At 35.6% G+C, this 12999-nt stretch overlaps 1 protein-coding gene across 1 annotated transcript in view; it reads left to right on the top strand.

The window, feature by feature from the left end:
- Arpc1a (actin related protein 2/3 complex subunit 1A) overlaps positions 1-12999 on the top strand; it is a 33128-nt gene that overhangs the window by 1737 nt on the left and 18392 nt on the right. Inside the window, exons 2-3 of the mRNA XM_015501978.2 lie at positions 4553-4645; positions 11714-11818. Coding sequence (XP_015357464.1) covers positions 4582-4645; positions 11714-11818 — 169 coding nt within the window. The 5' untranslated portion in view covers positions 4553-4581. The remainder of the gene's footprint in view (positions 1-4552; positions 4646-11713; positions 11819-12999) is intronic.

The following is a 12999-nucleotide window of genomic DNA, read 5'->3' as shown; positions in this document are numbered from 1 at the left end:
TTTTAAGGATGGTTCAAAAGCCTCCAATCAAAGGAAGAAAGGCAACCAGCTTAGCAACAACTAAAACAGTTGTAGTATGGGCTGGACTCTGCACTGCATGCTTTCCCATGTTATCTCATTTCACCCTCCTGCCAATAGCCTTGGGATGTCAATAGTAGATCTGCTTTACATATGAAATAAATTAGATTCAAAGAGTGTCTTATTAGTATTGTATCAAAGCAAGGATTCAAATCCAAGCCCCCCTGACTCCAGAGCCCATGGCTAACCATCTATCAGAATTATTCTGCTCGAAGTGATAGGTAAAGAAAAGAATTGGGGAGTCCCTGGGATCATAATATGCCATAAATCATTTTTATCTCCCTCAATGCTGGACAATGAAAGTAGAAACCTGCTAAATTTAATGTCACCATCTGTTCTGTTTTCTCCTCTCTGGTCCTATTACTACAAAAATTTTACTTAAATATTAACCACAGTTTAGAAATAATTTTCACCCTATAACAGAAAATATGTTTTTCTTGGTACAAAATTCAGACTATTATGAATTTATCCTGCATTTACTGAATTTGGTAAATACAGGCTATGTTTACTAGCTACAATATAAATTTAAAAAAAATTTTTTTGTAGTTGTACAGAATGCCTTTATTTATTTTAATTTTTTTAAGTTTTAGTTGGACACAATACCTTTATTTTTCTTATTTATTTTTATGTGGTGCTGAGGATCGAACCCAGCACCTTATACGTGATAGGTGAGCAGTCTACCACTGAGCCATAACTCCAGAGCTTGCATTATAAATTTGACAAATGTAAATGTTGACTTGGCTTTCAGATGTAAAATAGCCACATGATTATAAAAGAAGTACAGGTCTGGGTATATGTTCAAATATAGAACTTGAGTGATATAACAAAATTAGAAATGCAATTTTAGAAGTAATTATGCCATTGTGTGTGTGTATTAAAAAAATTATATATATATATATATATATATATATATCTNAAAAATATATATATATATATATATATATATATATATTTAGTTGAAGATGGACACAATACCTTTTATTTATTTTTTTTGTGATGCTGAGGATGGAACCCAGTGCCTTACATGTGCTAGGCAAGCGCTCCACTAAGCCACAACCCCAGCCCTACTTACTTATTTTATTTTATTTTGTTTTTATTTTTTGGTACCAGGGATTGAACCCAGGGGCACTTAACTACTAAGACACATCCCCAGCCCTTTTTATTTTTTATTTTGAGATAGGGCCTCTTTTTAATCTTGCTTATAAAACTGACTTGAAGAATGAAAAAGCCTTTGTATCTGTACCTTTTCAGATTACATGAAATATGTGCTTTTATTACACATAGATATTCACATTAAATTATTAGTTTGCAGACCAATTTTATTTCAGTTAACAAAAATGTCAAATTTGGCTTTTAAATTAAATTGGCTTAATTTATTTATTTTTGAGATGAGGTTTCCCTTTGTTGTCCAGGCTGGTCTCTAACTCCAAGGCCCAAACAGTCCTGCCTCAGCCTCCAATGTAGCAGGGACTATAGGCACCTACTCCCCATCTTGCTCTAAACTACTTTTAATTAAAGAGATATTTGTGACATGTTGATGGGTTATTTTGAGTAGCTCTGAGTAAAATCTGTTGTGACAGAAGAATTTCGGGTAAGCATCAGATATCAAGAGACTAGGAGAAAAGTATGCTGTGAGTCTCTGAAAGTTTTTATTTTATTTTTTGGTACCAGGGATTGAACCCAAGGGCATTTAACTACTAAGACACATTCCCAGCCCTTTTTAATTTTTAATTTGAGATAGGGCTTCGATAAGTTGCTGAGGCTGGCTTTGAATTCACAGTCCTTCTGCCTCAGCCTCCCAAGCCCTGGGATTAGAGGCATATGCCACCATGCACGGCTTGAAAGTTTTTATTTTTAAAAAAGCAAATCAAACAGCCTGTTGAATTCATTAAATTTTTTAAAATTTTCAATTACAGGCTTTTTCTTTATTTATGAGTTGCCATTTGCTTTCTAGGACATGTAAAAGAAAATAATGACTTAAATATCTTACTCTTGGAATAAAATGTGAAGCACTGATATTTCTCTGGCAGTTTAAGATACTAGGTACTTTTTATTTGAGGATGCCTTTTTTTTTTTTTTTTTTGAGTTTCCTTTAGCGGAAATATTTCTTCTGTTTTCCACTAATACCATTTCTCCTTTCCTAGTTGAACTTTTATTGTTCATTCACAACCCTCTGGGGGCTCTTTTTTTTTTTTCCTTCCATTTGTTTTCTACGGTGTCAGAATTGTTCCCTCACATTTCAGGTGCCACCTGAGCCAACAGGACTTAAGTGTGTTGAAACTTCAGTTTGTAGTGAGTGCCTCTTAGAAATGCCAAAGCTGGGGAAAGGGGAAGGATGGTTGCTTTTTTGGAAAATTTCCCCCAATTTGAGGTAATGGTTACTTCTTTAATGGATCTAGATTTGGGTACCTATAAAGTAGAGAATTTTACTTGATTTTAAAAAATATTTTTAGTTGCAGATGGACAAAATACATTTATTTTATTTATTTTTATGTCATGCTGAGCATCAAACCTAGTGCTTCATACATGTGAGGCAAATGCTCTACCAGTGACCCACAACCCCAGCCCTTGATTTTTAATTTAATGATATTTTTCACATTTCTGCTTTTCATCTAGTTATAGTAAGATGTTAAAGAGTAATGTCACAAACACCTGCATAATATTTGCCTAGATTTACCAGTTGTAATAGTTGTTTGTCACATTCACATTTTCTATATTTTCAGGCCCAGACAATCGAAAATAATTAAGTGCTGTGGCATACACCTGTAGTCCCAGCAGCTAGAGAGACTGAGGCAGGAGGATGGAATCTGTTGCCTCTGGATTCAATTCCCAGAAGAAAGAGAAAAGAAAGAAGGATAGAAAAGAAAGAGAGGAAGGAAGAAGGAACAGGAGGTGGGAGGGAGGGAAGTTACAGAAGACATCATGACGTATCATCCCTAAACATGTCAATATCTTTATCTCCTAAAAGCTAAGACGGATTCCTACCTAATGGCAGTACAATTATCAAAGCTAGGAAAATAAAAATAATTCCATGTTATTATGTAATATCTAGTTCAAATTCAACATTTCCTTGTACAATGTATGTCTTAGGTTATTTTAAAATATAAAGATTATAATCAACTTCATTTATGGAATTTGGCTTTCATAGTTCTTTTTAAAATGTGGAACAGTTGCTCTCCCATGGTGCCTTTTTTGTAGTCCAGGCCCGTTATTCTATAGAAGGGCACACATCTGGTGTTTTATTTCTTCCTTTGTTGTTTAGCTAATTCTTACCCCTTTATTTCTTGTGAACCAAAATTAGATCTGGATCTTGTTTCGATTTAGAGTAAATATGTTTGGCATTAATACTTCAAAGGTGGGTTGACCACGCCTCAGGTTTCTCTGGGATAGTCCTGTGACCTGTTATCATATCATAATTATTAATAGTGCCCCTTTTTGCTCTCAAAAGTAGTCTGGTTGGGATGATAAATTAGTTGCTATTTATAAATGATGATGTGTACTTCCACGTTGTCTCTCTTCAAGAGGCCGATCAGGTTGGATTGTTCCACTATCTGTGATAAGAAATTTAATCACTTGGTTTAAGATGGTGACTGCCATATTTCTTTATTATAAAGGCATGTTTTCCCCTCTGTAACTATTAATTACTGTGTGGAATGATCATTTGAGACTTTGTGAATATCCTGTACCAAGTCTTTCACCCATGGTTTGACAACCCATTGATGACCTTGTCAGAATAAATTCTAGACTCATTCTCCCTCCTTCCCTTTCTCTTTCTCTCTCTTTTTTTTTTTTTTTTTGTACTGGGGATTGAACCCAGGGGTTCAATTTTTTGGTTGTAGTTGGGCATAATATCTTTTAATATATTTATTCATTTTATGTTGTGCTGAGGATTGAACCCAGAGCCAAGCCTGTGCTAGGCAAATGCTCTACAGCTAAACCACAACCCCAGCCGCCCCCAGCGCTTTAAAAAAATATTTTATTTAGAGATAAAGTCTTTCTGAGTTTCTTAGGGCCTGGCTAAGTTGCTGAGGCTGGCTTTGAATTTACCATCTTCCTGCCTCAGCCTCCTGAGCTTCTGGGATTATAGGCCTGCACCCACACCTGGCAAAATAAATTCTCTATTGGGGATTGCAGTGCTTGTTCTATTTATTTATTTGTGGTGTTGGGATTGAACTCAGAGGTGCTCTACCACTGAACTCTACCCCCTGCCTTTTTTACTTTTGTTTGTAGGTTACTGAGGCTAGCTTCTCACTTGCAATCCTCCTGCTTCAACCTCCCAAGTAGCTGGGATTACAGGAGAATACACACACCCAGTGATAGTACTTCTTAAGTGATTAATTTGTGACATTGATTTGAGTCTTTTAAATGACAGTACAGTATTTTATTTATCTCCAAACATTTCAGGATCTTCAGGCAACTTAAAAATATTGGTCACTTGCCATTTTAAGTGCTTTATTTCTATTGTTTGTTGCAGCTTTCTATCCTCTGAAAACACTAAGAATAATGTCCCTGCATCAGTTTTTACTAGAGCCAATCACCTGTCATGCTTGGAACAGGGATCGTACCCGTAAGTATATTCTATTAACATTGCTTCTTTATTTTGTCACCGTAGATATATTTCAGATTTACAAATTTTTAAAGTTCACATATTTCAGTGTCACATGTGAAAAGGACATAAGATTCACTCTCTTAAAGAGCCTCCATACTGATTTCCATAGTGGCTATACTAAATTACATTCCTACCAACAGTATATAAAAGTTCCTTTTCCCCCTAAATCCTTGCTGGCATTTACTGTTATTTGTATTCTGATGATTGCTATTCTAACAGGAATGAGATGGAGTCTTTTTTTTTTTTTTTTTTTTAACATTTATTTTTGTTATTGTTGTAGGTGGACACAATGCCTTTATTTTATTTTGTGGTGCTGGGGATTGAACCCAGGGCCTTGTACAACCGAGTCAAGCACTCTACCAACATGCTAGGCAAGAGCTCTACCCCTGAGCCACAACCCCAGCCCCTTCAGTGTAGTTTTGATTTCATTTCCCTGACAGCTAGAAATGCTGAACATTTCTTCCTATAATTGTTGGCCATTTGAGTTTAGTTTGAGAAGTATCTGTTTAGTTTATTGCCCATTTATTGAATGTGTACTTTGGGTTTTTCTGGCATGGAGTGTTTTCAGTTCTTCATGTATTCTAGATATTAACCCTCTGGCTGAAGGAAGAGTAGTTAGCAAAGATTTTTCTAACCTTCTATAGGTTCTCTCTTTATGCTGTTAATTGTTTCCTTCACTATGCAGACTGCTGTTTAATCTGACACCAGCCCATGTATTGATTCTTGGTGTTCTTTTCTGAGCTATAAGAGTCCTATTGAGGAAGTCATTGCCTACTCCTGCACTGGGGGTGTTGCCACTGTATTCTCTTCTAAAAGTTGTGCAGTTTCTATTCTTACTCTTAGGTCTTTGATCCATTTTGAGTTGACTTTGTGTAGAATGAGAGATAGGAATCTATTTTCATTCTTTTATATATAGGTATCCTGTTTTCCCAGCACCTTGTGTTTAAGAGGCTGTCTTTTTTCCAATATAAGTTTCTAGTACCTTTGTCAGGAATCAGATAAATGTAGCTGGATGAGTTTTTCTCTGTGTTTTCTAGTCTGTTCCGTGGGTCTACATGTCTATTTTTATTCCAGTACCAAGCTGATTTTGTTACTCTTGCTCTGTAGTATAATTTGAAGTTGGGTATTGTGGTGCCTTCTGTGTTGCTCTTCTTGCTCAGAATTGCTTTGGTTATTCTGGGTCTCTTGTTCTTCCAAATGCATTCAAGGAGATGATCATGTGATTTTTGTCCTGGATTCTGTTTATGTGGTATTTTGTGTTTGTTTATTTGTGTTGAACTATCCTTTCATCCATTCATCCCTGGAATGAACTCAACTTCATCATGGTATACAGTCATTGTGATGCTTTTAAATCCAATTTGGTAATATTTTATTAAATATTTTTGTATCTATGTTCATCATAGATTTCTTTCCTCAATGTGTCTTTATCTGCTGTTGGTATCAGGATGGTACTGGCTTGATAGAATGAATTTGAAAGTGTTCCCTCCATTTTATTTCCTAGAATAATTTGAGGAGCACTGGCATTAGTTCTTCGAAGATCTAGTAGACCTCAGCTATGAATACATCTGGTCCTGGGCTTTTCTTTGTTGGAAGACTTTTTAGTGCCGCTTCAATCACATTGCTTGCTATTGGTCTGTTTAGGTTTCCTCTCTCCTCTTACTTCAGTTTTGTAGGTAATATTTGTCTAGAAATTTATCCATTTCTTCTAGATTTTCTAATTTATTGAAATGTAAGTTTTCGAAATAGTCCCTAATGATCTTCTGGATTTTAGTCATGTATGTTGGAGTATCTATTTTCTCTCTGTTTTGGTTAGTTTGGCCATGGGTTTATCAATCTTATTTATCTTCTCAAAGAACCAACTCTGATTCATTGATCCTCTTTATTGTTCTTTTAGTTTCATTAATTTCAACTCTGATCTTTATTATTTCTTTTCTTTTACTGATTTTGGGAATGGTTTATTGTTCTTCTAAAACCTTGAGATATGGGGCTGGGAATATAGCTCAGCTGGTAGAGTGCTTGCCTAGCACGCACAAGGCCCTGGGTTCAATCCCCAGTACTACAAAAAATAAAAATAAAACCTTGAGATGTATCATTAGTTATTTCCTTGGAAACTTTCTGATTTTTTGTTTTTTTTGGTACTTGGGATTGAACTCAGGGGCACTCAACCACTGAGCCAGCCCCATTTGTATTTTATGTAGCGCCTCACCATTACAGAGGCTAACTTTGAATTCAGAATCCTCCTGCCTCAGAATCCGGAGCTGCTGGGATTATAGGCATGTGCCACCACACCGACCTGATATTTTTATGAAGCACTCTTAGCTATAAACATAAACTTTTTTCTTAGAACTGGCTTCACTAGCTGGTTACAGTGGCGCATGCCTGTAATCGCAGCTACTTGGGAGGCTGAGACAGGAAGATTGCAAGTTCAAGGCCAGCCTTAGCAACTTCATGAGACCCTGTCTCAAAATAAAAAAAAACAAACAAATAAATAGGGCTGGGGATATATCTCAGTTGGTACAGTGCTTGCCTTGCATTCACAAGGCCCTGGGTTCAATCCCCAGCATCAATAAATAAATAAGTAAGTAAATAAGTAAGTACTGCTTGCTTTCAGCTTCCATTTGCATGAAATATTATTTTCCATTCTTTCACTTTCAGCCTACAGATGTCTTTACCTAGAAGATTTTTTTGTGTGTGTGTAGTGCTGGGGATTGAACCCAGGGGCAATTTACCACTGAGCTACATCCTCAGTCCTTTTTATTTTTGAGATCAGAGGTTAACCTCAAACTTGCAGTCTTCCTGCCTTATTCTTCTGAGTAGCTAGGATTACAGGCATGTGCCACTGTGCCCGTGAGATGTTTTTCTTGCAGACAACATATAGTTGGGTCTTTTTAAAAACAAATTCAGTCTGCCAGTCTGTCTTTTAATTGAAGAATTAAAACCATTTACATTTAGCATTATTATAGAGAGAGGTATATTATTTCCTGTCATTTTAATTTATTTCTAATGTTTGTTTCAATACAAATTCTCAGTTGCTTATCTCTTTCTTTTACCTCTAATACTGGGGATTAAAAACCCAGAGATGCTATACCACTGATTTACATCCCCAGTTTTTTAAACATATTTGTATTTTGAGACGGTCTTGCTAAGTTGCTGAGGCTGGCCTCAAACTTGTAGCTGGGGTTATAGGCATGCAACCCTGCTCCTGGTTGCTTATCTATTCTTCTAGTGAGATTTATTCTTTCTTGGGCTCTCTTGGTATCTTCTTATGTTTGTAAAAATCCTTTAAGGATCTTCTGCAATGCTGGCTTAATGGTCATGAATTCCTTTAGCTTATGCTTATGTTGAAAAATCTTTATTTCATTTTGATTTTGAATGATTGGATATTGTAATCTGGTATATCCAGCTGGTAGTTTCTGCTAAGGAATCCAATGTTGTTTTGATTGGTAGTTCTCTAAATGTGAACCCTTTTTTGTTGTTGTTGTGGTTGTTGCTGTCTTTTGTTTTGTTTTAGGGGGCGTGGCTTTAAATTTTTTTTTTTATCTTTATTTTTGGCATTTTAATTATAATGTGTTGTGAGGAGTTCCTTCGCTTGTCTTGTCTAATTGTGGTTTAAAATGCTTCCAGTATCTGGATGTCCATCTTGTTCCCAAAGTTTGGAAATTTTTTTCTGCTATTCTTTCACTAAATAGATTATTAATGTCATTAACTTGGATCTCTGCTCCCACCTCAATGCTTAATCTAATCTATTGGTGAGACTTTCCACTGAGGTTTTTTTATTTGGTTAATTGAGTTTTTCCTTTCCAGAATTTCTGGTTCTTTTTCAGGATCTCTTTCTTTATTGAAATGCTATTCTTTTAAAAAAATTTAGTTGTTGATGGACCTTCATTTTATTCATTTATTTATATGTGGTGCTGAGAATCAAACCCAGTGCCGTACATGTGCTAGGCAAGTGCCCCAGCCCCTGAAATGCTATTTTCTCTCCTGTATTTTCTCCCATAGTTCGTTCCTTAGGTCTTCTTTTAATTCACTTATCATTTTAACCTCAACCTTTTATATTCTTTGTCCAGCATTTCCACTTCTGTGATGTCTATGAGTTCAGTTATTGGAGGTTTATGGACCTTTGGAGGCAGCTTATTTCCTTGTTTTCTTGTATTTCTTGTCTTTCTGTATTGACATTTGCCCATCTGCTGTAACGGATCTCTTTTCCGCTGTTATATGAGGATCCTTAGTGTGCTGCTTTGTCTTTACTGTGTCCTGAACCAGGGGTTATGTCTCTGTTAAAGCACCTACTCAGTGTTTTACAAAGCTATAATCAATCCCTGGCATACTTTGGGAGGAGATGAGGATCAAGTCTCAAGTGCAACTACCTGAGAGCATATATACAAATAAGTCATAAAAATGTACTTAAAAATGTTTTCTGCAACTCCACTAGTCCAGAAGTTGGAAAGGGGAGTTATATTCTATAATAGACTGAAAAATTAGTTTTTAAATAACATAAATTGATATTATACTATATGGGACATGAGGAAGCATAAAAGGTAAAAGAAAAAAAGATAATAAAAACAGGGAAGCAAGAGGGAAAAGAAAGGAAGTAAAAGCAAGAAGGAAGAAAACAGGAGAGTACAGAAAAGAGAAAGAAGAAAAAGATAGAACAAATAAATTCATTCAACACATTATCTCATTAAAAAAAGAAAAAGAAAAAAGAACAGGAATATGAGGGAAAGGAGAAAAGGTGATGAGAAAAGAGACACAGTATAGAAAAGAGGAAGAAGAAAAAGGAAGATTTAAGGAATGAATAAATCCAACTCACATATTACCACATTGGGAAAAAAAAAGCTTTATGTGGTGGAGCACAATCCATAATCCACCTATTCAGGAGTCTGAGGCAGGAAGATCACAAGTTCAAGGTTAGCATCAGCAACACAGTGAGATGCCATCTCAAAACAAAAGATAAAAAGAACTGGGGGCCTGGGGGTTGTAGAGTGCTTGCTTTGCATGTGTGAGGCCCTGGGTTCTATCCTCAGCACCACATAAAAATAAATAAAGGTATTGTGTCTACAACTGGAAAAAAAAAAAAAGAGAGAGCTGGGATGTAGTTTGGTGAGAGAGCCCTCTGGTTCAATCCCCAGCACTGAACAAACAAAACAACAACAAAAAAAGAAGAAGAGGTAGGGGGAGGGCAACAGAAAAGGAAACAGCTGCAGGTGTGCAGTGCCCACACCCTGGGGGCTTACAGTTGTCCCAGCACCATGTGTTGAAGACTCTTATCTTGGCACCTTTGTTGAAAATCAATTGAACACAAATATGAGAGTTTATTTCTGGACTGTCAGTTCTATTCCATTGATCTTTGTATTTATCCTACTGTAACTCTGCAGGAAGTTCCAACTTTTTTTTTTTTTTCGAGATTGTTTCAGTTATTCTGTGTCTCTTGCATTTCCACATGTATTTTAGGGTCAGTCTATTCATTCCTGTTAAGGAAACAATTGAGATTTTGTTAGGGTTTGCTTTGAATCTATAAATTCAACATCTTTTTAAAGCATTTCAAAGTTGGGTGTGGTGGTGCATACTTGTAATTCCAGTGACTTGGGAGGCTGAGGTAGGAGGATCACGAGTTCAAAGCCAGCCTCAGCAACTTAGCAAGGCACTTGCAACTCAGTGAGACCCTGTCTCTAAATAGAATATAAAAAAGGGCTGGGGATGTGGCTCAGTGGCTAAGCACCCCTGAATTCAATTCCCAGTACCAAAAAAAAAAAAGCATTTCAGATATTTTCCACTCTTACTTTTAAGTAAATCTTGGTACATGAACAAAGTTCACTCCAGTTATTGTGGGATGAAGTGAAGACCTAATAAGAGCATTTGATTGGGTACTTACACAGGTACATTCTGCAATACACTGAATCCAGAGCTGCTTCGGAACTGAGCTTCTTAATGTCTTCTGTTTCCACTTTCTCATATAAAAATAGGTTTTGGAAATATTTCAAATTATTGTTAATACAGATCCAAATTTTTATGATACTATAATTTAAAATTTATAATTCTGTCTAGGTTTCAATTTGGATTTGGCTTTTGAAAACTCTGCCTCTTAAAAATTTGGAGAAATATATAGCTTGTTTCCAGAAAATACTAAAAGCCTTAGGATTTAAAATAGATCTAAATATTTACCTAGTTCCATAGTGTCACTTCAGCTTTCCTGAGAAGAAAGTGATTATATAGATGGGAAAACTATATATCCTTTTTAAAAAAATATTTATTTATTTATTTTTGTGTGATGCTGAGGATCGAACCCAGGGTCTCGCATGTGCTACCACTGAGTCACAACCCCAGCCCTATATAGCCTAATTTTAAGAAATCAATGTTTAAGAAGAAAAAGAATGGATGAACTAGGAAGAAAAACATACATATATACCAGTAAGATCCATTTCTCATAATATTTTGGCATGGTTCAGGAAATTTGAAAACAGAATTTTATTTTGTGACTTATATTGACTTTATTGTAAAGGAAAACTTCCATGTAGTTTATCAGCAGAATCTGATTTTGTCCATGACAATAGTAATGGAAATCTATAAACTATTTTCAGCATTTCAGAAAGTAACAGAAATTAAATATTTATCTCTATTAATGTAAAACATTTTCACTGTGATCTGAAGTTATTTCAGCTAAATATAGTAACATTGTTTATTTTTTGCTAGTTAGACTCTTTAGTTGACAATTAATTGTATAAGTTTCTGGAAAATTTAATTTCTAAATTTAGTTTTCCTATACAACATTTTAAAATATAGGGTACAAGTAGAAGAGATAAAATAAAGAATACCCAGCGCACACACAGACGCACATATAATAATAACAAAAGAATTTTTCAGGGGTGAATTTGGGAAACACTTTTTCAAAACAGTTTTCCTATTCTGTCTTTTTAAAATCTAACAGTGACATCCTTTTTCTGGTTTTGGGGGGGTTTTGTTTGTTTCTTTGTTTTGGTGACAATATCAAGATCAGGTGTTAACAATTATTCTGTCTTCTTTCCCCAGAGATTGCCCTTAGCCCCAATAATCATGAAGTGCACATCTATAAGAAGAATGGGAGCCAGTGGGTGAAAGCTCATGAACTCAAGGAGCACAATGGACACATCACAGGTAAATGAAGGTAGCTGTAGGCTTAACACGGTATTTACAAATTAAGCCTCTATTTAAATGACAAGCTTAATAAAGTACGTGGGCCATAACATTTAAAACTATGCAGTTTTTATTGCATTTTTTAAGAGTTTATGGGTTTTTTAAAATATTTATTTTTTAGTTGTAATTGGACACAATACACTTATTTTATTTATTTGTATGTGGTGCTAAGGATCGAACCCAGGGCCCTGCACATGCGAGGCGAGCGCTCCACCGCTGAGCCACAACCGCAGCCCCTACTGCATTTTTTTTTTTTTTTAAGAAATTTTGAGAAAATATCATAATATTTCCCTCAGTTGTTAATTGCTTCTTGTGGCCCAGCTGTTACACAGTAGCTACTACTACCTATCCTCTGATCAGGAGATAGACATGAACACCAAAAGTGTACCATGTTGAAAAGGTAGACACCATGAAAACATGAGCCAAAAATGTGTTCCCAACTGCTTCAGGATAAATTCTCTTTGTGTTGTTTTTGGGTGAAAGAAGACTTACCAAAATATTGAAAAGAGTAGTATAACAAACACCTGTCTCAGATTATCTTCCACCATAACTAACAACGATTTTCCTATACCAGAAAATACTATTTTTCTTGTATCAAGAAATTTCAGGGAAAAAGAGATATAAAATAAGGAATATTATTCCAGATATTGATAAAGTCCCTCCCACCACTAGTCCTTTTCCGTGCCTTCAAAAGGCCGACTGTAATTTGCCGTGACATCATCTCAAGTGTTTTGGTTTATTTTTTTGGCACTGGGAATTGAACCTAGGGGCACTTTTACCACTGAACTATATCCCCAGCCCTTTTAATTTTTTATTTTGAGATAAGATCTTGCTAAGTTGTTGAGGCTGGCTTCAAACTTGTGATCTTCCTTCCTCTGCCTCCTGAGTTACTGGGATTACAGGTGTGCGCCACTGCACTCTGCATCCCACGTAATTTTTAATATTTTACATACGTTTTAAATATTTTACATAAATTTGTAAGCAGTTTTTGGTACTATCAGCTAGTATTTATAAATTCTACATTAAGTGGCATTTAATTCATCTCCTGCAGGTTTGACATTATTTCCGAAATGTATCTACGTTGGTGTATCTAGTCAGGTTTATTCCTTTTAGCTTCTAGTTAGCACTTCATACCTCACTTA

The sequence above is a fragment of the Marmota marmota genome, unplaced genomic scaffold (assembly GCF_001458135.2).
Source record: "Marmota marmota marmota unplaced genomic scaffold, marMar, whole genome shotgun sequence".
NCBI classification, from domain to species: Eukaryota; Metazoa; Chordata; class Mammalia; order Rodentia; family Sciuridae; genus Marmota; species Marmota marmota.
The sequence above is the reverse complement of the archived record's forward strand: the minus strand, read 5'-3'. Positions and strand labels throughout refer to the sequence as shown.